The 26,757-nt window shown below is 49.9% G+C and overlaps 2 protein-coding genes across 2 annotated transcripts; both read right to left on the bottom strand.

Annotated features, from left to right (window-relative positions):
* Positions 1-2,463: 2,463 nt before the first annotated feature.
* LOC308243506 (keratin, type II cytoskeletal 75-like) lies at positions 2,464-14,334 on the bottom strand (the record flags this gene model as incomplete). The annotated part of the gene is made up of 9 exons (XM_080659048.1): positions 2,464-2,666; positions 3,962-3,996; positions 4,594-4,814; positions 5,299-5,424; positions 6,209-6,373; positions 8,608-8,703; positions 9,490-9,550; positions 11,815-12,023; positions 13,864-14,334. The coding sequence occupies 9 exons, from the start codon at positions 14,332-14,334 to the stop codon at positions 2,464-2,466; spliced, it is 1,587 nt and encodes a 528-aa protein (XP_080515174.1).
* A 1,943-nt stretch (positions 14,335-16,277) lies between these two features.
* On the bottom strand, positions 16,278-26,019 carry LOC308243503 (keratin, type II cytoskeletal 75; the record flags this gene model as incomplete). The annotated part of the gene is made up of 9 exons (XM_080659045.1): positions 16,278-16,516; positions 18,465-18,499; positions 19,852-20,072; positions 20,214-20,339; positions 22,231-22,395; positions 23,067-23,162; positions 23,511-23,571; positions 24,745-24,959; positions 25,534-26,019. 9 exons carry the CDS (start codon positions 26,017-26,019, stop codon positions 16,278-16,280), a joined length of 1,644 nt encoding a protein of 547 aa, XP_080515171.1.
* Between the last annotated feature and the right edge of the window lie 738 nt (positions 26,020-26,757).

Raw genomic sequence — 26,757 nt, 5'->3', positions numbered from 1 at the left:
TAATATAATGTCACCATGATGGAGTTTCTATTTTACAAATAAGGAAAGTGAGGAGCAGGGTGGTTAAACTCCGCCAAGGCTGGATTCAATCCCATTCTTTCTGACTTCACTGTGCTCTGCTGTTCCGGTGGAGAGAAGCCTGGTTAGGAATCGGAGGTCTGCTGCCACTGTGCATTATATTTTCTCTGTTCCTTGGCTTCCACACCTATAGACTAGGAGACTGGAACTCAATTGGAAATTCTCAGTCTAACTGTGATATTTCACAATGTCCCTTTTTGCGTAGTCTTGACTTTGGTCCCAGCATACTGAGGAGGGAAGAGGGGGTCTGGGGCAGGTGAGGTTTGTCATGAGATGATGGGTGATGATGGTGTTGGTCCTGTGCGTGGTGCAGGAGAAGGGGATTCTCACTGTGCCCTAGAGGAAGTGTCACAGAACTGGGCCCCAGAGATGGTGTTAGTGGGGATGGTGATGCTGAGAAGCCAGATGAGGGAGTAACCCCTTCCAGACTCCCATCAGAGGGAACGAATGAGATAGTGGGTAGACCTGTGAGGCTGGCTTCACTGGAATAGTGTGGACACTGGAGAGCATCCCCAGACACATCCAGGCCAAAGCGTGGTCTCAATGACCATGTTGGACTCCCTGGAACCAGGACCAGAGCTCTGGGGCAGAGAGCAGGGTAGTTCATTGGAAGGCACCTGCTTCTGGAGAACACCAGGTCCAAGGTTGCCCTTTGAATGTGAGATAAGACAGACTCGGTCAACACCCAGAGAGCTCGGTGACATTTTATTGAAGCTATTTCAGGGAACAGGCAGGCTCAGGGAGCCAGCAGTAGAGAAGGGTTTGAAAGGATCAGAGCAGGAGTGACTGTTCTTGGAAGCAGTGGATGCTCCTGTCTTCATGCCAGCAGCACGCAGCCCGTCTCTCCTCACCTTGTGCGTGCATTTTGGTCTTGAACACATGGCAGGTGTTTTGAGGGTTTACAAGTCTTCTCACTAAATTGGAAACCACCCTGCGAAGGCCGCCTCAAAAATATTTCTGTGCCTCCCCTGCTCCCCTATTCCACTGACACCCTATTTCTGCTTCTCTTAAGGGGCTGAGCAACGCATCCCCGGGGAACACCTAAGGAAGAGCTGCCTCGCTTCTGAGTCTGCTCTCTCGGGCCTTCCCTGTGGGGCAGGACGTTTGGTGGACTGACTGCTTTCAAGAGTTTCAGTGGCTAAAGCTGGGGACTGGCAAAGCCACAGCTAGATATTTCAAAGACAGGAATATAGAAGAATGGCCAGGAGAGAGAAAGAACAGGAACTGTATTGCCAAACAAAAGTGGGAAAGTGAAAGGAAGAAAAGAGAGAAAAATAAGGAGAGATGAAGAGAGGAGCGGGGAGAGAGAGGAGACACACTGGGTGGCAGAGGATGAGTAGAAAAGGACTGAGTAGGAAAGAGCAGGGTAGCAAAGGGAAGAAAACTTTCCAGAAAAGAGGTGATGTGGCAGCACAGAGGAGGAGAAGTCCTGCGCCTGCAGGTTACTGCAGGAGGGCTCTCCCTGGGCAGTTCTAGGATAGGCTGATTTGGTTCTTTCCCCAGTGTGTCTGTTGTAGGCATCTGGTGCTGAGCTGCCTCCCACACCTTCACATGAGCCTGCCTCCTCCCCCTCAGCATCAGGACATTTCTGTTTGGGCCCATAATTCTAATATTGGCTTAAATGAAGCAGATTTGGGAACAAACGTGGCTATAAAATATTATCAAATGCAGCCCTGGCCATGGAGAACTTTTGGATTCTTGATACAAGTATCGCATTCTCCTATGAATAATCAACAGTTGGCAATATTTTAATGGGTGTTGATTTCTCTCTCAAATATTCTGCTGCTGCTGGTTGTCAGGGGAAGTAGCTGGTGTCCTGGGTGAGGACAAGAAGGAAGGAGGTGAGGAGGCCATATGTGGGCAGGGTTGGCATTACTTCCTGGTCTCAGTGGCCTGCAGGAGAAGTGTTCTGTCTGTGTGATAAAGCTCACGTGAGAACTCTGGCCTAGACTGTACTCAACTTTCTTGGAGCACCAAGGTCAATTCTAAGGACTGCGGTTACAGTGGATCTGGGTCAGACAGGAGGAGGGAGACCCAACTGCACCCCCGCTCTGGAAGCTACTGAAGGGCAAAGTCCCATCCAGCCCAGGTCTTGGCTCAGAGCAATTGAATCAGCATTAGCTAGAATGGATGCCCCTAGCCCTGGAGGGCCCCAGGATGGGGAGTGAATGGGGTCCTTCTGTGGGGACCTGTCTGGAAGCAGAGGGATGGACAAGGTGACCTTGGAATGCACAGGCCACTTTTCCACTCCCTGTGCGTCCTGCTGCCAGGATTGACTTTGTGCAGGGGGTGTCAGCAAAGCTGCAGGCCTTGGGGCTGGGAACTTGGGGTCTGATGGATGGGGTGGGGAGGGGTGGGAGAGACAGCAGAGGCAGGTGGGGCTCTTTAGCTCCTATAACTCTTCTTGGTGGACGATGTCTTGGAGATGATGCGCATGCTGGAATTGCTGCCACCCATGCTTCGGCCACTGGTGGAACTGAAGCCCCCGCTGCCACCACCATAGGAGAGGCTGCTGCTGTAGCCGCTCCCGCCCACACAGAGGCCGCTGCCCCCACTGTAGCCTGTGCCTCCAGAGGAGGAGACCACGGCTGTAGAGAGAAGGCACGGGGCACACTGGCAGTCTCCGCCAGTTTCCAAGACCCACCCTCCCCGGGTCTGGGGCCCATGGCACTTCCTCAGGAAACAGGAATCTCCTCAGTCCCCCAGGAGCAGGGTCAGAAGGTGGGCATGTGCTCCCCATCCCCATCACATGCTGCTCAACATGAGCATCTGCACAAGACATCGCACCTTTCAAAGGCCTTCACAGCTGTGACCACACTGTCTCAATAGGCCTGAGAGGACACTATTACTATGAGCACCCCCATTTTACAAAGGAGAAACTAGAGGTACAAAGAGATCAAGTGGCAAGCCCAAGGTCACCCCTGCCAGAAACCAAAGTCTTAGGCTCCCATGCTGTATTCACTCCTCATCTACACCAGGGGCTCTCACGGAGTGAAGGCCCCACACTGTGAGGGGGTCATAGACTCCCAAGCTGGAAGAGGCCAGAGGCCATCCAGATGACCCTCCCCAGGAGTTGAGTCCCTTCTACCGCATCCTGAGTCTAGCTTCTGCTTAGATACTTTCAGCAGCAGGGAGCTCACTATCTCTAGATGCAGCTCCCACAACCTGTCAAACATGTGACCTCCCCCTCAGTGTATGTTTCTCCAGGGGAATTTTTCTAGTTCCCTCTATTAAGCTCTTCCCCATCCTGGTTCTCCAGCCTTTCTAATTTGGTCTGACCCACATGGGGCCCAAGGGATTCCACTTCCCATGCCTGGGACGCAGGACTCCATGAATGCCAACTGCTGGGACACTATGCGAGATGTGTCCTCCCCATCTCCCTGCCATTGCCTGAGGCCAAGCCAGGCCAGTCACTGCTCTGCTTGTTCCATTAATTTGCTTCGATTTTTTACATGTAACCTATCTAGTACCCTCTTGTTGTGTGAGTTTAAATCCTTGCCAGAACTAGCTGAAAAGTCAGGAACCCATTGCTCTGCTAGTAGACCTGTCCTGTAACTGGGGTCCCCTGGGGTCTGGGTGGTGTTAGTGGGGATGGTGATGCTGAGAAGCCAGATGAGGGAGTAACCCCTTCCAGACTCCCATCAGAGGGAACGAATGACCCCACTGGGACAGGCCCTAGGGATGAGAAGTCATCACAAGTCTCTCTTGATCCCATTGGGAGGAAGGGCCGAAGAAAAGAGAGGTCTCCGCAGAGCCCCTAAGAGCATCTTAATGATGTCCCTAACCCAGCCTGTTCATTTTCTAGTCATCAAGTCCTTGTTAGTGATGCTCTTAGCTTCCACTTTGTCTCCCACTTTCCTATCACCCCAAGGCATTTACTCACAGATGTTCACGGGTCCGACACCTTCTCCAGTGAGTCTGTTGCAGGTGGGAGAGAAAGAGACATTTGCTGAGACTTTAAAGAGCCCTGGGTTCTTTGTGTTTAGTCATCAGCACAGAGCACTTACTGGGTGCCAGGCACTGTGCCTACAAGCTTTCCATTCATCTCATTAGCCTAAGGAAGTTAACACGAATCTGTCAGGGGACATCTAGGAGATAAACCCAGTCAAAATATGTAGAGGAATGGGGACAGGGACCCGTGCTCACTAGATAGAAAGGGGCAGTTAGATTGTAGGCATCTTTGGGCAACACAGAACCCCTGAGGCTTGTCCCAGGTGTGGCCTCATTTGCCTTAGGGTCTGGGCAGAAATGGCCCTGCTTATGGCCTTCCAGGTAGTCATGGGTCACTTTTCCCTGACATCTTGCCCTTTGGTCTCCTGCCCTGGGTCCAATAGGAGCTGTGGGAGGAGCTGTGACCTCAGGAGGCCTCCAGGGAGCACCTGTGTTTTAACCCTGTATCTACCCTTGGAATTTCTCCCTGGGGCTTGACACTGTGGGGCTCTTGGCCTCTGTGGCATTGCTCTAATGCTCTGGTGAAGTCTGTTTGAGCTATGGTGGGAGGAAAAGGTAGCCCACCTGCACTCCTCGCCCTCCAGCAGCTTCCTGTAGGTGGCGATCTCGATGTCCAGGGCCAGCTTGACATTCATCAGCTCCTGGTACTCGCGCAGCTGCCTGGCCATGTCCTGCTTGGCCTTCTGCAGGGCCTCCTCCAGCTCGGCCAGCTTGTGCTTGGCATCCTTGAGGGCCAGCTCCCCACGCTGCTCAGCATCAGCAATGGCGGCCTGGAGCGTGGCACACTACCAGGAAGACACAGGAGTTGGTGAAATCCACAGAGAATGTGGAAAGATGTGGGCTTCAGGTTAAAAAGATGGAGGACATTTTTTTTTGAAAAGGATTTCATGCAAAGGAGGCTAGAGCTTCATCATATTTAAAAATAAGATTAATCTCTGTCCCCCTTGGATGATTGGGGACTTAGCCAGGATAGAAACAATGATTTGGGGGGTCCTTTTCCATACTGAATGTCTCTGGATAGTGGGTAAGTAAAGCTGGTCAAAGTTTTGCCTTGGATGCCTCCAGAGGACAGAGCCATTCCTGGAAGAATTAATGTTGGACAGAATTCAGGAAGAAGGTTATAACACCCCTAGAGAGGCAGGAGACCACCTTCCTGGATGGTCACTCATCTGGCGTGGCTTCACTCTGCATGGGCTGAGTTAGGACCAGGCCCAGGTCTGCCCAGGTGCAGGGACTTAGATAGGATGACCTCTGGGAGGTCAGTCCCACCTGCTTCTTCAGGTTATCAATCTCAGAGCGCAGCCTGTGCATCAGCCGGTTCAGCTCAGAGATCTCCATCTTGGTGGTGCGGAGATCGTCCCCGTGCCGGCCAGCAGACCGCTGCAGCTCCTCGTACTGGGGAAAAGGAGAGGCAGAAGGCAGGCAGATTCAGGCTAGAGACAAGGAGGTGGTGCTTTCCCAGGGCCCAAAAGGCTTTCCGTACACCACTGGATGCCCCTCCCACTCCCCACTCCATTCTCCATCAAATCCATCCCCATCGTCCCTGGGCTCTGCTCTCACTGTGTCTACAGCTCCACACCACAGTTGGACCTTTCTTCTTGGATCCCGTCTTTTGTCTCTCTCCCTTGACAGTAGGCATCTCATTCTCAACCTGTAACTCTCTGCTTTTAAAGCTCATTTGTGTTTGTTTTCCTTGCACCACATCTCATATCCCTGTGATTCCCCAGCTCAGTGTTTGCTCTAACCTGGAAAATCTCATTGAGTGACCCAAATCCAGCCCTTGTCCCCGCCTCCCCCCCAACTCCCTCAGCTCCTGACAGTTCCACCTTTCTCCTCTGGATCCAGGAGGCTCAGCATGCCTTTTGTTCCCACCCTCCCTCTCTCTTGTTCCTCCTGGCACTGGTGGCTGGCACTGTCCACCTGTCCCTTGCCTCTCTTCTACAGGGTGTTGGAGGTGTGTCCATACTCCTTGGGGCAGAAGGACTAACTACCTCCTGCCTTCATATGGCTAGTCCCCCAGTGTAACCCAAGAAGTGCTCAGTACAGAGGGTAAGCCTGAACTCAGATCTCTGCAACCCCATCAGATTGGGACATGTGAGAGGACAAGGCTCTTATCTAAATTGCCTTTGGAATCCCAGTTCTCCACAATTGTTTCATGAACTTGATGTTGACACCGCACCTTGGTCTGATACCAGGACTCAGCCTCAGCCCTGCTGCGGTTGGCGATGTCCTCATATTGGGCCTTGACCTCGGCGATGATACTGTCCAGGTCCAGGTTGCGGTTGTTGTCCATGGACAGGATCACGGAGGTCTCAGAGATCTGGTCCTGAAGCTGCGCCAGCTCCTGTGATGGGGTCCAAGTGGGAGAGTTGAAGCAGGGTGCAGGTGTGTGTGTGCATGTACATGTGAAAGCAAGTGTGTGTGTGTGTGTGTGTGTGTGTGTGTGTGAGTGTGTGTGTTGTATGCATGTGTGTTGGGGCACTGTGACCAGGCCCCTGGAATAGATCTTGGCATCAAGGGCAACACATGCACTGTTAGGGTGTAGCACCCTGCTAAGGTCTAAAAGGGCTGGGAAGGACATTAGGGAGGACACTGTGTTTACTCCCATGCTTTATCATCAACTCAACACAGATAACTTTAGCTGCTCCGTCACTCCTGTTGCCAAGGGAATGCACCTTGTTGTAACGTGCCAGTGTCATGATGTCTCATGTTCTGAGGAAAACAGCCTTTCAAACTAAATAAAGAAATCATATTGTGAAATAAAACTGAGTCAGAAGGAGCTAGAAAACTTTGCTACATCTCAATTTTGTTTCCCATCTTTGCTCCTCCCAGGTCCTCAGAGACGGGAAATGGAAACAGCAGAAAGGGCACCAGACTGAAAAATTCAAGTCTTGGATCTTCAAAGCAGGTTAGATAGCATCTCTGTCCCAGGGAGGAGCATTAAATAGTTCATGTTGTAAGATTGTCTTTGAAACAATAGACACACAATTAATTTGTTAATGATCACTCCTCAGATTCCTCTAGAGCAGTGGTTCTCAACCTTTCTAATGCCGCGACCCTTTAATACAGTTCCTCATGTTGTGGTGACCCCCAACCATAAAATTATTTTCGTTGCTACTTCATAACTGTAATTTTGCTACTGTTATGAATCGTAATGTAAATATCTGTGTTTTCCGATCACTGTATTAAAGGGTTGCGGCATTAGAAAGGTTGAGAACCACTGCTCTAGAGCATTGGTTTAGAAAATATGATCCTCAGATCGGCAGCATCACCATCACCTGGGAAGTCTGGGCCCCACCCTAGATTCACTGAATTAGAATTGATGTTTTATTAAGACCTCTAGAAGGCATTGTAAAATTTGAGAATAACTGGTCCAAAACATAAATCTTAAAAAAAATTCCCTTCCTTTTTTTATTTTTTATCAACAATTGGTACAGACATTTCCTGCTTCAAGAAATTATTGCTTTGTTGCTGTGTCCTGCAATTTGTTTTTCCCAAATAGTTTTTTCCTGGTAGCTGATGTAGCTCGAGGGATCTCTACCCACGGGCTTGCTGGGCTGTAGGCTGGTTCAGAATTAGAAGCCAACAGCACACTGGTCATTAGCATTAAAGTGAATAAGCAGAGAAAATGGTGCCTTTTGCCCAATGTGGTTTGTTGGATGGACATTGAACCCATCCAAAGACACAGAGCTGATGTTCCTGCCCCTAAAACAACATGACCAACTTCTGTTGGGCACAAACATGGGTAACCCCCTGGGCATATCTCCTGTCCTTACCAGGCCTACCTGGAGGCACACAATATCTGCTACACTCTCTCCCTGACATCACTGATCCCATCTCTACACTCTCCCCATCACTACCTCTACTCCACCCACCTTGGCCTCTTCTTTGTATTTCTGGGTCCTCAGTTCTTCAGGTTTCTCTTCAGATATCACCCACCATCTGCCTTGCCACTGGTCCTTATTGTCATGTTTTTATCATCCCTACTGTGCCTGAAATGGTATTGTGTCTGTGCGGCCTGTCTCCCCCACTGCAATGAAGCTCCAAGAACTCAGTGGCTTGACGGTGTTTGCTCAGCGCTTTGCCTGCAGCCCCCAAGAACAACATCTGACTTTTAACAAAATGTGTCTTCAGGAGAAACAGGCAATGTGTTGTGTGCTTCCGGAAGCATCTAAAGGCTCACTAACTGTCACTTGATTTGCATAATTACATCATCCTGCAGCCAGAATAACAGGTAAATTAAAGCTGAAATAGGTGAGCCGGTTGCTCAGATAATTCTATGGAAACCATGCATAATTCAATGATGGGAAGTTCCTTTGTCTGACCGACAGAACATGCTTGGCACAGGTGGTCAAAGTTAAATTTCTCACCTCACCTGACTCACAACTACCAGATGGAAACTCATTTTCTCTCTAGGTAGGGGAAGTAGCATCTGCTCCATGAATTCCAACCCAGGGATGGGGTGGGGAGCAGAGAAGAGATCAGAGTAGCAGCTTGTAGCCTCTGTGCCCAGCTAAGGGCACCCCCGCTCCGCCCCAGCCTCCAGCCTCTCTGAGGGGAGCAGTGGGCCCTGCTTACCGCTTCGTAGAAAGCTTTCAGGAAGTTGATCTCGTCCATTAAGGCATCCACCTTGGCCTCCAGCTCTACCTTGTTCATGTAGGCGGCATCCACGTCCTGGGCACAGAACAGGCCATCACTCTGAGTCTTACCCAGTTGGGGTTAACCAGCTCCTTTGTCGGGCTGGAGAACTTCAGCTCCCAGGGATGAAAGCAGTGTTTTATTCCAGGCTATGGAGGGGGACTGGCATGGGAGATGGGGTCCATTCCCTGAGGACCAAGGTTCTTAGGGAATGTCCACCAGGTTGTCAGCTATGTCACCTCCATGTGGTGACATAGCTGACAACCCCATCCTGGGCCCATGAGCTCTCCCAGCCTCTCCCTGAGGCTCTTGGTGACTTCCCCTCCTCCTCATACTCTGCCCCTTCCTTCCCTCCATACACCACTGCTCCATTCTCCCTCCTTCAGCTCAGCTCTGGGCTGGTTCTCCCCTCCCTCTGTCGCCCTCCCTAGCCCTGCTAAGCAGGAAGGTCCACAACTCTATGAAACTGATCCCTGTCTTGTGCCCGTCCCCGGAGCCTGCCTTGACATCCTGGAGACTCAGCTCAGCATAAGGCCCATTTGCTTTACTTCTCTCTGCACTGGACTCCACATGGGGAGGGGCTGGTGTCGGGACTTATGACTTGGACTTTGAAGCCCTGGATCCTGAATATCTGGGTAACCTGGGGCAACGTGCTTAACCTCCCTGATGATGAGTTTTCTCACTTCTAAAACAAAACCTGTTCCCAAGATTGGTTGCACAATTTAAATAAAGCCTTGTATGCAAGGCCACTAGCTTAAGTTGCAGCTATCACTCCTGGAAGGGGCTGCCTGAGCATCAGAAGGGAGCATCCCTGTCCCTCACCTTCTTGAGCACCACAAACTCATTCTCCGCCACTGTGCGCTTGTTGATTTCATCTTCGTACCTGTGGGAAGGGTCAGACGTGGGCTGATGTTAGGCGCAGGGGCTCTGGGAGTGAGGTTAAACCAGGGGGCTGTAGGTGGGCAGGAGATGGCAGGTCTGCAGAGCAGAACTGGAAAATGTGCTGCTATAGCAGAGCTCTCCTGCCACACACGTGCCCCCAAATCCCACATCAACCAACACCCACCTACCCCTTCTACACAACGCCCAAACCCCAAATAACAACAACAAAAAAACCCAGCCCTCATTCTTCCTGAGCTTTTCACACAGCTTTGCTCCTTAGAGAGCTTAGGTCCCACGAAGGGGCATGCATGTTTCCTTTTATACCTTGTGGTCTTGTCCCAACCCAAACAGAGGCCATGAGGGGAGGAACAGAGAGAACAGTAGGAGGTGTGCAGTCCTAGGCCTCAGCGGCTTTTGCATCCAATGATGCCCTCATGCCTCTCTGTTCTGTTCTCAGCCACACTAACCCTGGCCTAGGAAGCTCAATCTTCAGGCTAAAAGAAGCGACCCACCCCCTTCTCCAGTTTCCTCTCTTTCCCTAGGCAGCACCCCCCTTGCTCACTGATCTCTGGGGTGACCCATTTTCTACCCAACCTGTCTAAGTAGTAGGGAGTCCCACCCGCTCAGCGGCTCTGAAGGCTGTGGTTGGGGCTTTGTCTCCTTCACGTTCCAGCCCAGTAACCCCAGGCAGGTCACTCAACCTCTATAGATGCCCTTCCCATCTATGAAATGGCATGTCGTTATTCTCTTAAAACCACAAAGCACGGTCCCACACGATGTATATAACCAGATCTCCCCTGCTTTTGTATTGCCTCTGCAGTCCAGTAGTACCTGAGACAAGCTTTTTCCTGCCAGTTGATTTATTTTTCCTTATTATTTCCTTGCATTGCCTTTTCACTAAATATGAACACCTGTTCTTCACATAATTCCATACAACTAACTGTCCTTGTCTCCTGTGCTTCCCAGCTCACAGGCCCTCTCCCAGAGGGCGAGCACCAGGGGGTCCTGCACAGGCCTCTTAGTCACTTGCCACAGGAACATCACTGACTATTAATGAAGAGCACATGCTCCAACACTCCCCCAGTTCCTCCTCTGTGCCTCTTTCCTTCTCAACATTAAACTTTCATCTCCTCCTCCAGGAAGCCCTCTTGGATTGAAATACTGTTACTACACATTTGCACACATATTATAAATTATCCATTTGTATTAGTTTTCTTGTCACTATACACATATACCTAAACATCAATACAATAAAATAAATAACACTTATTAACAATTTACTATGTGCCAGGCAGTGGGTACCCTACCAAGTAGTTTACATGCAAGTTTTGTTTTAATATGCTTATACTATTAATATGTCCTTTAACAGGCAAAGGGGCTGGGGCTTACAGAAGTTAGTTTTCTTTAGGCCTTTTAGCTAGTAAGTGGTTGAGCCAGGATTCTAATGCCACTGACTAGATTCTATACTGCTGTCCCATAGAACTTTCTGTGATCATGGAAATGCTCAGTATCCACACCCATTAGCCACGTGTGAATTGAGCACCAGAAATGTGGCTAGTGAGATTGAGGAGCTGAATTTTAAATTTATTCCATTTCAATGAATTTAAATTTAAATAGGCACATGTGGCTAGTGGCTACCATGTTAGTGCAACTCTAAAGCCTCAACTCTTACTATATTACACACACTGTAACTAAAAAAACTCCCTATCAAATGACTTATTTTGTTTGGACCAATACAATTAGAAATAAATTAGAATAATAAAAATAAGAAATTACTTATGTCTATAGGCACAAGACACTATATGTTTAATGGTGTGTGTGTGTGTGTGTGTGTGTGTGTGTGTGTGTGTGTGGTTCCAGGGAGAAGGCAGCATGTATGGGTCTTTCTCCTCTGTTCCCTGCCCCTTGGCCAGGGTTGGGGTAAATGCATGGACATTATGTAAATTAGCAATGGGACTGGGTGAAACAAATGTAAGGGTGAGATTATATAGGCTTAATTCTTAACTCACAAGTTGCCACTTATATAAACTTAAATGAGTCAGTCACTCTCTCAGAGCCTTATTTTCCTCAACTGCAGAATCTTTCAGGTTGTTGTGTATATCATGCTCTCTGTGCCCATGTTAGTCATCATCCTGTATAACCCCAGCCCTTCCCCAAAGCCCTAGGGTCCCAGTTCTTTTTCTGAGTAACCTCGGCACCCAAAGTGTGTCCCATTTCCCCACTGAACTGGGCTCTTCTGGAGGAGCTGGCTGAGTGTCCACTCACTTGTTCTTGAAGTCCTCCACCACGTCCTGCATGTTCTTCAGCTCCGTCTCCAGCCTTGCCCGCTCCCCGCCCAGGCTATCCAGCTGCCGCCTCAGGTTGTTGATGTAGGCTTCAAACATGGGCTCAATGTTGGCCCTGGTGGTTTTATGCTCCTGCAGGAGGCTCCATTTGGTCTCTAGGACCTTGTTCTGCTGCTCCAGGAACCGCACCTGCCCCAGTCAGAGGTGAGAGATTGTGAGGGCTTCCTTGCAGCAACCTCCCGGAGAGCTCTGGGATCCAGGACCCTCCTGGGGTGGGGCTGTAAGACCTCAGAGTCCAGGTAGCAGGCTCCTTCTCATCATTCTCAGCCCAGAAGGGAGAGAGCCAAGCAAAGGTAGGTGCGATGGGAGAGAGGCGGTGGTTTGATTTGGAGGTGGGAGAAGCAAGGAGGGCCAGAGGGACTGGAAACTGTCTGAACACACCAAACCATGCTGATGTGTTGTAGGTAAAGAAAAGAACATTCTACCCTCACATTACTGTGTGAAATTTTGATTCCCATTAAATGGACAGGAAGTTCTTAGCAGAACATTCAACCTGTCTATTTTCTTTCCAACATGATTTCTCAAGATCTAGACTCTGGACTCAGTTGCTCACACCCTCCAGGAATGCTGGAGTGGGTCACTCTGGAGTCGTTTTGAAGGAATTTGGACATAATCCCAGCCGTGTCTCTCCAGCTGTGTGGCCTTGGTAAGCCCTTTCCTCCCTCTGCTCTCTCAGGTCCTCTGTGCTCTTGTGCTACAAATTTGGTTTCCTTGAATTGCACTCATCTGCTCCTCAGCCTGGAAAAATATGCAAAACCTTTCCCCCTAAGCAAAGTCCTTTCACTGGGAGCAGCTGGAATGATACACAACCTCAGAGAATGAAGGAACAGAGCCTCCAAGACTTTGGAGATGGCAATTTGCCTGCTGAGGGTCTTTGACAAATGCACCCACCCCACCAGCTTTCTCTACCATTGCAGAAGAATGAGGGCAGTCGTGGCTCTAAGTCCCTCCCTAGTTACCACCCTTTGGTTCCTAGGTGCCTTCCTGATGAACCTAAAATAGCATTCTTTTCCTCAGAGCCAGGCTCCTGGAAATCTCACAGCTGTTGATGCACACACCAGGCCAAGTAGGGTGACATGGGTGATAAAATTGAAGAACCACCGCCTCAGTGGTTAGGTTTTACACATTTAAAGATCTGGGTCCATATGATGAGGCATTTATAGACTGTTAGACCTGCAAAGGCATCTCAGAGTCCATTTATCCAACCCGACTGAGGCCCAAGAACTTAGGGATTCTCCTAGCAGTAGAGCCAAAAATGAGACCTGGGCTGGTTGCCTCTTTAACACTTTCTTCTAGATCCCAGGTGTGGAGTCTGAATAATCCAGATTCTTGAATTGGTTCTTCCCAGGCAAAAACAACCAGCTCAGGTGTGAAGCAGGGGTGGTGACACAAAATAGAATCCAAAATAGAATGATATCTTTCCCCAAACTGGAGAAATCCCTAGGATTCCAGGCCACATAGCAAGGGGGGACCCAGAGCTGAAGTCACAGCTTTCCTCTCTCTAAAAGAAAAGTGTGAAACACTTTGAGCAGCCCCTGGCCAACCACCCAGTTTCTCAGACATACCCAAATCACCAGGGCGGTTGCCACAGGAGGGCTTGCCCCTATTAAACTCGGCAGAAAAAAGTGACCTCAGCCCACTTCTGTGGACTGACATTGTAATCTTTCTTTCCTTTATCTCCTTCCTCCAAACTGATCTCCTTCCACTCTCTAATTGTAAGCCCAGTACATGATCACAGTCCATCAAAAGAGCGATGTCCTTGCAGTAGGTCAGAAAGCTCAGGAGCCTGGAGGTGGACATTTTTCTGCTCCCACCTCAACAAAGTGGGAAACCACCCCCTCCTCCACCCTGTCAGCAGTCTTCCCACCCCCAGGATCACAGGTCTTGGGCAAGTCACAGTTGACCTCAGAAAAGCACAGAGAGCAGAGATCCCCCAGCGTTTCTAGTGGGGATCCCACTTGCCTCTCACCTTGTCGATGAAAGAGGCGAACTTGTTGTTGAGGGTCTTGATCTGCTCCCGCTCCTCCTTTCGCACCCGCTGAAGGGAGGGGTCGATCTCCAGGTGCAGTGGGGTCAAGAGGCTCTGGTTGACAGTGACCTCCTGGATGCCCCCAGATCCAGGCATCATCCCACCTCCATACCCGCTGCAGGCTCCTACTCTGTACCCTATGCCGCCAAGACCCATCCCATAGCCAGTGCCACCGAAGCTGCCCCGGCTGGAGCGGTAGCCCCCACTGACGGAGATTCTCTTGCTGCCCCCAAGGCCATGGAAACTCCTGCTCCCAAAGCCACCCCCGAAGCCACCTCCGAATCTCTTCCCACCCTGGGTCATGGAGACAGAGCTGAAGCTGGTCCGGGAGCCCGGGAGGAAGTTCGCTGAGGAAGTACTGAAGTTCCGAGTGCCCCCTGACTTGATGGTGATAGAGGATCGTTGGGTCATGGTGGGAGTTGGTGGCAGAGAGTCAGAGGAGCAAAAATGTCACAGGGATGAGGAGGCTTCAGAGTCTAACTGTCCCAAAGTCTCCTTGGCTTTTATCCCTTTAAGAACTGGGCTTGGCCGGAGAAGATCAAAGACCACTGTGTTGAGTTCATCTCAATGGCATGTCTGGCCATGGCCCATCTTTCTGCCCCACTAATCATCATGGGGAACTCCCTACCTAGGGCAGGACTGGGCCTGGGCATTCGAGCCCCGGGCAGGCCTGGGTCCCGAGGCCCCCACTTGCCCAGGTTCTCTGCCACATGCTGTCAACACTCCCACTGTGTCTCATTGGCTCCTCTCTTATTGATCTACAGGTCTTGGACTTTGAACCTAAGCACTTCCTATCACTTATAAAGAAACCCCATTTATTGAGGACTCAATCTGTGTAAGATCATGTGGCAGGTAGTTTCAAGCACTGTGTCATTTGATTCTCATGATAACTTTGTGAGGGTAGAGGGCAATAAAAATTGCTAACATTTCCCAAGCGGCTGCCATGGATGGCTGTTTTACACCTGCCTTCTCACTTAATCTTTACACAGCACCACGTGGTGGCTATTACTGTTCTTTTTTTGCACATGAAGCAGTTGAGGCATGGAGTAGTTAAGAGACTTGGCAGACCTCAGATAGCCAGTGACTGCTGCGCCCGATGTTGGGGCCCAGTGGCCTGACTGCACCTTATAGCGACGGAGAGAGGTGGCTTGTTACAGAGAAGCAGACTCAGGACTTCAAACTCCTGCCCCCTCTACTCCTCTTGTTCCAGCTTTTAACTTGACCCTACCCCTCCACCAGGGATGTTTAACAATTGTTCTCAGTGCCATTTCTCTCCTTCTTGCCATCCTTTCCTTTTTAATCCTTCCCAATTTTCCCAATTTTGATGAGAGGGGTCCAGGAGACTGTAAACTCAGGAATGTGGGCGCTTCCGGATGTCTCATTGCTGCAATTATGGGCCTAAATGTCTCCTGTGCTAAGTGAAGTTGCTGCCCCGGGGCTGGCTTTTAACTCCGCTCCTGCCCTGTGATTTCTCTGCTCAGGTCTGCAAGTTTGAAGCTGTCAGGGAACAATGGTCTCTTTGCTGGCAGAGGGCTGGGCCCCCCAACCTACGTCAGTGTCCTGGAGGAACAGTCTGGCTTTGGGAGGGGTGGCATTGCCCTGCATGACATATGTAGTGGGGAAGCTGGGCAGAGCCTCTGCCCAGGGGCTGGGGCTTCTCAAAGAAGACATCCCAACGAGGGGTAGGAGGAAATGGGCAGTAGCTTGGGTGCGGAGTCTGCCCTCCTGTCCTTCCCATCTCCCCCGAGTCCAGCCTTCTGAGCTCTGGGGAGAAGTGCGGAAGGAAAGTCTGATGTGCTTTGGGTACTCCTTGTGTGAGGCCTTGTGCTGGGAGGAGGAGGAGAATTGTTCTGTGCTCCATCACCATTCTAAACAGAGGGCTGGACACCAAACACATTACACATACATTTAATTGACACATTCCAGAGAAGGGAGAAAGGGAGCCCTCACTCCCAGCAGGCAGCTTATAAGCACCGTGAGACAGGGAGCCTGACAACCTGGCATTAAGATGGTCTGGGAGACACAGACTCCTCATTTCTGCATCTGGAGGGAGGGAGGGAGGAAGGCGGAGCTGAAGGGAAGCCTCTATAAGACAAGCCTAATGTGAATCTTGAAAGTCTGTGCTCTGGCATGGAGAGGGCTCCATGGGCAGTCTGGGGGACTGTCAGGAGGGCAGAGACTGGCTCAGGTTGGAGATGGGTTTACCAGGATGCCAGGCTTCCTAGCAGCACAGGTGGGCCTTGTGACAGGGAGAAGAAGGAGAAGGACCCAGGTGTCTAGGGGCACGTGCACACAGGCCAGGTCAGTGGGTAAACCTGGTTTCAGGACCGGGGTAAGGGAGTGGGTGGCTGCACTTAGTGTTTATAGCTCTTTCGGCTAGAGGACGTGGTGGAGACAAACTTGACACTGGAGCCATTGCCCCCGAGGACCCGGCTGCTATTGGCACTGAAGCCGGAGCCTCCCAGCCCCGTGCCCAAGCTGTGCCCACCACTGGTGGTGAAGGAGTAGCCGCTGCCTCCACTGAGACCCAGGCTTCCACCTCCAATGCTGCTGCCACCGCCGTAGCCACTGGAAACAGTGGAGGTGACCACAGCTGTGGGAAGAGAGGAGATGTGGTCAGATTCAAAGGCAGGAGAGAAGACACTGGGGTTGTCAGGGCCTGTGCCCTGAAGTTCCTGGGGAGGGAGGGCAGGGTGGTCTCCTCAGACAGCTGTTAGCCTCTTAATTTTCCCGCCCGTGTAGTGGGATCACTGTGCTATGCCTCAGCCGGGTCCTCTGTGCAGCAGCTCCACGACCTCCCAGTCTGGAATGGCTTTCTGCCTCCCCTCCACTACTCCGTGCCTCTCTCTTCCATTCAGAACTTAATGGAGACTTCTCTCCTCTGGGAAGCTGTTCCAGTCCAGCTGCCTTCCCCTTTGATCCCACTCACTCTCCCCCTCCACCCCCCAGCTGCATTGTCCCATCTCTTTCTGCGGACCCGGTTCTGGTGTTTCCCTTCCTTCTGGAAGCTCATAGGAAGGCACACACATGCTTCCCTTGGTGTCCCCCAGCTCTGTGCTCAGAATCCCAGACGGGGGGCTGGAATATTCTTGATAGACCAAGTGACAGATGACCCATTGGCCAGCCAACTATTCTCGTCCCAACCTGTTCTTTTCCTAACTTTTATAACCACCACCACCTTAAACATCTAGTCTCCTACTTTGGGTTCTTGAGAAGAAAAGTTGAAATAAAAAATAGATTCTGTTATGGGATGAATTGTGTGCTTCAAAAAATATGTTGAAGTCATCACCCCCAGTACCTGAGAATGGGACCTTATTTGGAATATTTGCAGATATAATCAAGAGGAAAATCATTAGGGTGGGCTCTAACCCAGTATGACCAGTGTCCTTATAAGAAGAGGGAAGGTGTCCTAATGTGAAGACAGACACACAAGGACATGGCTATTTGATCACAAAGACAGAGATTGGTATGGTAAACCAAGGGTTGACAGCAACCACCAGAAGCTAGAAGAGGCAAGGGGGGCATTCTCCCCTACAGGTTTCAGAGGGAGCACAGTCCACTGGCACCTCGGTTTGGGATTTCTAGCCTGCAGACTGTGAGACAATAAACTTCTGTTGTTTTAAGCTACCCAGTGTGTGTACTTTGTTGTGGCAGCCCTCAGAAACCAACACAAACTTTCAGGTGCTTTCAAGAGAATGGAAACTTTAGAGGCTGTGCCATCCATTCCCCAAATTAGCTTTGAGGATCTCTGGAGACACTAGACAAAGACATCAAGGATGGACACCTGGGTGGTTGAAAGGCTCTGCCTTCTAGAACCATCGACTAATATAAGCAATGGCTTTTGTGAACCTCACATAGAGAAAACAAAACTCACTTGCAGAATGTATGTTGTAGAAGTCATTTCTGTTGGCCTCAAGGTGCCAGCACTGAGCTCTGAGTGACGCCTTCTGCTGGGGGTTGGGCCAGTTTGCTAAAGCTTCTCATTCCTCAGCCACTGCACCTCCCTGCTATGTGTATGGTGCTCTCACTGCCCTGAAAACCCTTGGTTACTCTCTGTGGTTATAATCTACGGAGTTAAGACAAGCAGTGGGGCTTCTTCCCAAATTGTTCCGGGAAGAGGCTGTCTAAATAACAATGCCCTTGTGCTCAGCATGAAGCTCCCTCCAAAGGCTGAGGGCAGACCAAGAGTTTTCATAAGGTCTGTCTGCATCGAACACTCATCTCTGAGCAGTAGAAGCCCCAGGGAGAACAATGTGAAGTCCTGGGAGATGGGATGTGTGGCCTGTGGGTCTTCTATGCAGAAGGAGTTCAGCAAATCTCCCAGTGCCCCTTTGTGGCACTCACTCACTCACAAAGAGGTCAGTATTGTGACGTGGAAGACTCTCTCCTAAGATGGCTCTCTTTTTAACAAATTCAGAACGTCAAACCTTCTCAAAATGGGCCCTTTTGGTGGGATCCCCTCCAATGCCTCATGTGCGCCCACCACCTCTCCATCCCCCAATCACACATACTCCAAATGACGCAAAGGATGTCATACTCACAGATGTTAACTGGAGAAACACCCTCTCCACTCAGCCTGATTGGAAGAAGGGGGGAGAAAGAGGTTACTATTGTGTCCAGAAGTTTGTGGGCATTTGAAATGACATTTTTGTAATTGTTTTAAATGCATTAAAAACCCTTTATTTTTATTACAGAAATAGTTGAGGTTGCAATTATTTGAATACTAGTAATATTAAAAATAATAACTTAATGAATGAAATAATAAGATTCATAGGAGTAAAACCTGTAATCCCTGGTTTAGACTAGGTAGACACCTTATGAAAATTAAAGCCAGCATACACTGGTGTCCATTGAAAAGGCAGGACTTGTCATAGAACAAGAAGAATTATCTCTGAACAATGGGCCATTGTCGTGCACTGGGCAGTGCTGAGGTTATTATAGGTGTGGAGAGGAGTCTGAGTCATAAACATAACACTTGCAATAATCAGTCTATTATCGTGGTAGCAAATAGAGTAATTTTGTCTTAGCATCTTGAGGACAGAACTGACATTCATTTATAAATACACACTTAGAACATTAAAAGAGCTAACAATTACTGGGTACCTGGTACCTACATTCTGCCACTTAATTCTCTCAACAACTCCATTAAGTAGGTGTTATTATCTCAGTTTTACAGATGGAGAAATTCAAGCTCAGAGAGGTTAATTAATTTGTTCAGCATCACAATTTGAAGCCAGATTCATTGGACAACCAAGCCCATATCTTTGGCCACTAAATTGAATGATAACTATCATTAAAATGCACACTTTTTGTATACCTTGCATTATTTTAAGAGCATCATGTATAGCCCCTATATTAACACTCTTAAAGACATATGAGCTAGAAACGATGGTTATCCCCATTTTACAGGTGAGGACACTGAGGAATGGAGAAGTTAAGTAATTTGCTCTGGGTCACACAGCTGGTAATTGGCAGAGCACAAAGTTGCCACTGAGCCAGATCCTGTGACCTGCTTTCTATTATATCTTTGAAGAAACTGAGGGCCGGAGAGGGGATACTGACTTTGCTAAGGTTGCACAGCCTGTTAGTGGCAGGCATGTAAGCCTAACTCCTGGGACAATTTATTATCAGTCCAGAGCCTTTCATACCACACATCCAGCCCTGTCACATAACCAGATTTCTCCTTTGATAGAATTTGATTTCTTAGACCTGATCAGGTACTAGATTTCTATGGGGTGCTGTAAATAGTTATACCTCAAACATGGGAATTTGATAACGATTCACTAACATGAAAAAAATTGCACCGGTATTCTTTGTCATAATTCAATTCCACCTGCATTTTGCTCTCCTTTTTAGGTGAGGAGCCGGCTGCAGCAACCCGAGCCCCTACGAATAGCCAGGCAGCTGGGTTACTGCCTCTGCCCTCACCTGCACTCCTCGCCCTCCAGCAGCTTCCTGTAGGTGGCAATCTCCACGTCCAGGGCCAGCTTGACATTCATCAACTCCTGGTACTCGCGCAGCAGCCGGGCCATGTCCTGCTTGGCCTTCTGCAGGGCTTCCTCCAGGTCCACCAGCTTGGCTCGTGCATCCTTGAGGGCCAGTTCTCCGCGCTGTTCTGCGTCAGCGATGGCTGTTTGCAGGCTGGCACACTGTGAGGAAAGGAAGAAGCTGAGAGCCTTCCTGGTAGCCCCTGGACATGTGGTGCTTCTTGGGCGGAGTCCTATGCACATGGCAGAATGACCCGGGAGGAATGAGGGTGCAGGGAATTCTTGGCCCTGCCTAAACTTTACCTGCTTCTTCATATTGTCAATCTCGGTTCTCAGCCTCTGGATCATCCGGTTCATCTCAGAGATCTCTTGTTTGGTGTTTCGAAGATCATCACCATGTCTGCCTGCCGTGACCTGCAGCTCCTCATACTGAAGGAACCAGAGCAGAGTCAGTCATCTGGTCAAACGCCAGGGCTGGGACTCCCTGTGTGCACAGCCTGGCCATCAGCACCACAGCAGGCCCATCCATTCACTGATCATTCACACATTCCCTCACTCATTTATTCAGGTGGTATTTCTTGATGGGCATGTACTAGGCTTTGGGAATATTGTAAAGAACATAGACCCCTGCTTACAGCTTATTGGGGGAGATAGACATTAATCAAAGCAGCATATTGTTGAATATATAGTTCCAAACTGAGAAAAGTACCTTAGGAACTTAACAAAGTTCTACCAGAGTGTAATAAAGGAATTTGACCCAGATATGGAAGTGGGGGAAGCGATCAGGGCAGTCTTTCCAGGGATGGAGATGCTTGAGCAGTGCTCAGAAGGATGGGAGGGAGGGAGCTAAGCGACTGCCTGGGGAGAGACCACTCCAGATGGGAAACAGCCTATGTGAGGACCCTGGGGCCCGAAGAAATGTGGTGAGCTCTGGGAAAGAGAGGGACTTGGTCACTGTCCTTGGGAAGCTCCTGGTCACAGAACATACATACAGACTGATTGTGATCATGAATTTTGGTAGCCCTCCAGACACCACTGCTGGGGAAACAGGATGACATGGAAGGAAATTGTGTTGGGTGGAGCCGAGGCTGTAGAGGGCCCAGTTCTGAAGACTTTGTAACAGACTCTCTATCTCAGGTAGCTCCCCATCTCATCTAGGTGCACATCCAGGACATACTCATTTAGGAGAAATAAATGCACCCTGTGTTGAGTGGACTGGAGTGAAACCCACACCTTTTCCAACGAAAGAAGGGCCCCTGCCTAAGCGATTATCTGTTGGATTTTGAAAATGCTGAATAGCTCAGCTCCTGTTTCTGGATACACACAGTTAAAGGGAACAACAGCATCAACAACAAAAGAAATAATCTGCTGTAAATTTCAACCACTCCACTTGGGGGTTAAGTGTATTTCACCTCCACTCACCATCAAAGGGCTGCCTTTGCACTGTGCACCCCTGTCAGCTGACTCCCTCTTCCTTCCCATCACCTTGCAGGGGTAGGGACTAAGGCATGAGTGCACAGAGCAGGGCAAGGGATAGGAGGCAGCCTGTAGGTGAGCAGCTGCCCCCTGAAAAGCATCTGAATTTGTGAGGGAGCTCATCTCATCCACTGGACTATCCTGCTTACTATAACCTCCAAAGCCAGGCCTTCTTGCCATTTGCACTTCTGGACAGTTGCTCTCTCTGGTTGTCCCAACCTCCCTCTTCCAGACACAAATTCTCTTGCTTAGCAAAGTGCTAATTTCTGCCTTCCAGGCCCACAGAACTGCTTGCTCAGCCCTGAACACCTTGCTCAGCACGCTTTTGTACCTTGCTGCTTCCAAAGTGGATTGAAAATGCACCTCTTCTTGGAAGCTTTTTGTTGATGTTGTCTTTTCCCTTCCAAGATTGTCTATTCACTTCATGGTCTCCCAGACCTTGGGTTCTGTTTGTAGTTTATTCATTTACAACTCTGTAATCTGCTTGGCATATTGTAGGAGCTCTATAAACATGTACTGAATAAATAAGCCATTTAGAAACAGCTTTATGACTGTTTCTTGGATGTTTTAGAGTCTCACCCAGCCCCAAACCAGATCCTAAGTGATGTGGGGGGTGGTGGCTGTCCTAAGCGCCTAGCATCGCCTGACCAATAATAGTGTGCATGGGTGGGTTTCCATACACATTTCAAGCCAAGTTTTCATAGGATTAGCAATGCTTCTGCCAAGTTGAAAGAGATGGAAATGCTCACATGTTTCTGGAAGCTTGTGGCTAATAGTTACATGATGATTTGGGGCTTCAGAAAACACTAGCCCTGGACCCTATCACAGAGGTGCCCACACTCACCTTGGTCTGGTACCAAGACTCAGCCTCAGCCCGGCTGCGGTTGGCAATATCTTCGTACTGGGCCTTGACCTCAGCGATGATGCTGTCCAGGTCCAGGCTGCGGTTGTTGTCCATGGACAGCACCACGGAGGTGTCGCTGACCTGGGTCTGCATCTGGGACAGCTCCTGCAGTGTTAGTAAACTCAGTGTCATCAAGGCATGAAAAGAAGGGATCTTGAAATCATGCGGTTGACCACCCATCAAGGTCAGGAAGCCCTCCTTTGGCATTCCTGGCAGGGAGTCTTTGGTTCTTCCCTGGGCACTCCCAGAATTTATGGGGTTCCTTGACAATGGAGGGTTTCTTTAGGATCAGATGATTTTTAGGGCCCTCTGCCCCCTGCACAGTATATTTTTATCCCTCCCTGCTTCTCTCTCCCTCCCACAGGCCCAGATCTCTGGTTTTCAAGTACAGTGCCCAGAATGAAGCATCCTCAGAGGATAAGAAGTTGACCAGTGAGCTGAGGCACAGCTTGTCTTTCTGAACTTTTCTGGGAGGGGGAATGGAAACGTGAGTCTTGATCCCTTGGGAATGCTACCCAGTAATCTGGGATTCAAGAATCAGCACTCTTTCCTCAATATGCTATGAGGTGGGGGGCATAAGCCTCACAGCTGGAGTAGGCTTTAGTGTGGCAAGATTTTAAGCAGTTCTCCTGGGTCCCCCGACCTTCCAAACCCTAGTTTGGAGCAGCTGGGGCACAGTGGCGGGTGGGGCCACTATGGGTATGATGCTCTCCGAGGCACCCCTTTCTTTCCAGGGGCCAGACCTAGGGGGGATAAACACATTTGCAGGCTCTTACTTCCTCATAGAGCATCCGTAAGAAGTTGATCTCGTCGGTCAGACAGCTGACCTTGGCCTCCAGCTCCACCTTGTTCATGTAGGCGGCATCCACGTCCTGGAACAACAGCACAGGGTGCTCCTCTGAGACCCCAGCCACAGCAGCAAGTCCAAGAGAAGCTGAGCAGACTCCTCTCTGGCCCTTCTAGGTTGGATTTTAGCAAACTCTGCATCTGGGGTTTGGTGGGGGGTAGGGGGTGAGAACTAGAGGTTTGAGTTCCCTGGGCTAACAAAACCCTAAGCAGGGGCAGTGGGTCATAAATACAGAGGGAACATTTTGGCAGGTTTGAGCTCTCCAAATATTCTCCAGGTCATGTGACATTTCTTGAGCAGTCCAAGAGTTGGGTCGCCCCACACTCCCAGATTCAGTTTTGAATCTTCTCCTTTGAGAGACATTTCCACCCACCTTCTTCAGGGCCACAAACTCATTCTCAGCAGCAGTGCGCTTGTTAATTTCGTCCTCATACCTGTGAGCAGAGCAGGGGGTGGGGAGGGGGTGCTATTGAGCAAGGTTTTGATGGAGCTCTTCCCAGGCTGAGGAGGAGGGTGCTGGTGCAACAAGAGTTAAGAGACCTCAGATCCCCTCCAGCTCTTCTGCTCGCCTGTGCGTGACTTTGGGTGATTCACTTAACCTCTACTTCTCCTTCTATAAAAGGAGAATAATTTCTTCTGCTAGACGGTTACCCTCCCCCCTTCTGCTTTCTTTTGTAAGACTAGAAGGTGAGCATGGAACTTACGGAAATAGAAATATGTATTTATGCAACTCTATCTTCTTAGAGATGTACAATTCGAATTTTAAAAAATTTTGTTGCCTCTGCCGGGCTGGCGTGGCTCAGTGGTTGAGCATCGACCTATGAACCAAGAGGTCACAGTTCCATTCCCGGTCAGGGCACATGCCTGGGTTGTGGGCTCGATCCCCAGTGTGGGGCGTGCAGGAGGCAGCTGATCAGTGATTCTCACTCATCATTGATGTTTCTATCTCTCTCTCCCACTCCTGTCCTCTCTGAAATCAATAAACATATATTTAAAAAAAATTTTTGCCGCCCCAAGCGCCTGCTGTAAACTTTGTTCAGGACAGTGTTCCTGGTAGATTTTGGTATATTTTCACTGAGCCTCAGGGCAGCTGTTTGAGCAGTGTGCTTTTAGCAAGTAAGTGTAGCTCTAACTCAGAAACCAGGGGTAAGGCAGCTAAGGGGTCAGTGGAGGACCACCCCTTCCCCCTGGATACATCACCGACTGTGGCTTGGGTGATCGCCAGTCAAATTTAGCCTCCCAAGGAGGACCAGATTGCCTCATTTTACTCTAGTGTGCATCCTGGGAAGTGCAAGCCATCTCAATAATAGAGCCGGTGCCCAGTGGAGTTAAATAACATGTTCACCTTGAAATAATATTATACTTTCCAGAGTAACAATATTCTGTTAGGTGATATAGATACCCCTTTGTGGTTGTGTAGACAGGGAAGAATAGGCTTCCTATTAATAGTGATGCAGGGGATGGGGGTACCTCTGCCACCTCCCACCATGCTGTCTTCATTGTATGGGATAATGACTGCAAGTTTCAAACCTCCCAGCTGATACTAGCATTTGCTCCTTTGCACCCAGAGATGACTGCGTGTGACCAGAAGTCCATCTCCCACCTACCTGACTTTGAAATCTTCTACGACGTCCTGCATGTTCCTTAGCTCAGCATCCAGCCTGCCCCTCTCACTGGTGATGCTGTCCAGCTGCCGGCGGAGGTCATTGAGGTAGGCATCAAAGAAGGGCTCCAGGTTCTGCCTCACTGTCTTGGTGCCCTGCTCTTGCAGGAGGGTCCACTTGGTCTCCAGGACCTTGTTCTGCTGCTCCAGGAAGCGCACCTGGAGTGGGAAAGAAGAGAATGAAATCCTGAGAAACAGGGGAGACTTGAGAAATTAGTTGGAGCCAGGTACTCCAATTAATGAGGGAAAGAAGAAAAGTATACTTCTCACATGACACCCATATGTAAACTATTTAATTGACAATTCCAGGTCAAGATGAGAAAGCCCTTGAAGTTACCCTACAGTTCTCAGAGGCTTCCATAGAACTACTATAGTGCGGCTTGGAGGCCTCTATGGGGACCCTCTATTTTTGGGTTGACAGTCTCGACAAAGCCGGCTCTGGGTTAGGTTAGTTGGCTTAGTGGGAACTCCTCCTGCAAAGAACAAGTTAACTTTCCTGGTGTTGACTGAACCAGCCCACATGGCTCCCAAGCAGGGTACAGAGAAATTTCCACAAGGTCCCTTGGAGCAAGCTGGTCCTACTTGCAAATACCTCACCCCACTGGGAGGCGCCTGCTAATCAGACGTGCTTAGCAGGGAGGTTGTTGCGTTGCTGCTTCCCCTCTGGGCCGGGGGCCGCTCCCAGAGGTCCTGCCAGCCCAACCCAATGGAGCAGAAGCAGCTCCTGGCTCACCTTGTCGATGAAGGAGGCAAACTTGTTGTTGAGGGTCTTGATCTGCTCTCGCTCCTCTTTCCGCACTCGCTGGATGGTGGGGTCGATTTGCAGGTTGAGGGGAGTCAGGAGACTGTGGTTGACGGTGACTTCTTGGATGCCTCCAGGGGGGCAGACAGGGAAGCCAGAAGTCCCATAGCCCCCGCCCACTCCACCCCCATAGCCAAAGCCACTGCTGACCCCAAACCCACTGCTTGCCCTACCACCAAAGCCACTTCTGAAGTTGTTGCCACTCCCACTGATGGAGACCCGCTTGGTCCCCCCTAGGTTGTAGAGGCTGCGGCTTCCAAAGCTGGCTCCTGGGCCACTGATTCTTCCCAGCCCTCCACTGCCCCCTGTGGTGCGGGCCAGAGAGGCTGAGCTGAAGCGAGGGCGCCCGGAGGCTGAGGTGGTGCTGAAGCCCCTGCGGCTGCCAGTCTGAAAAGAGATGGTGGACTGCCTGGACATGGCTGCTGAGAAAGGGGGGCAAGAAGAGCTCCTGGCGCAGGTGTGTATGAAGGGGGATAGAGAAGACAGGGTATCTGGGGAGCCCCAGGCCCCATGGCTTTTATGGGTCTCTGAGAGGGGCGGGACAGTGCCAATCAAGGCCTCTGATGGCATCTTCTAGGCATTTGCCAGCCCTGAGCTCACACTCAGCTCCTCTCTGGAAATGGTGTAGGAGCCACTGGTTGGTTCCCTGGCACGCCTCCCCCATGTGCAAAGTCCTTTCCAGTCACAACTTGATCAGCAAGTGAATGAGAAGCACATTAATTGCTTTCAGTCATGTCCTAATCATGCATCTGATAATGGACTCAAAAAACACTGCCTCATTTCTAAACCGCTTTCTTAGGCCTGGGACCGACTCCCTCCTGTCCAAACATCTTGTGTCATTACAAGTGACTGCGATTTACTGTTTCCTGTTCCTTCTTATCCCTTAGCTATGCTTCCCACCCCTGAGCATTTTCTCAGCTATTATTGCCCAGTCTCCCGCCTCCCACCAAGACCCAAGCTGTCTCTCCAGATCTTGAAAATCCTGCTCTAACCTCATCTTTCTCAGGAATCCACTGAGTTTTGATTACCCCTTTATTTTATTCTTAAGCTTCCATCTCTATTGTTCAGGTCACAGGATATTCTGGAGCACCTGGAGTGGGAAAGAAGAACGTGCACGTGCATGTATGTCCTGTCTATTCCAATGCAGTGTGACTA

Source organism: Plecotus auritus, assembly GCF_963455305.1.
Source record: "Plecotus auritus genome assembly, chromosome: 3".
Classification (NCBI taxonomy): domain Eukaryota; kingdom Metazoa; phylum Chordata; class Mammalia; order Chiroptera; family Vespertilionidae; genus Plecotus; species Plecotus auritus.
Note: the sequence above shows the minus strand (reverse complement) of the source record. Positions and strands in the feature narration are given on the sequence as shown.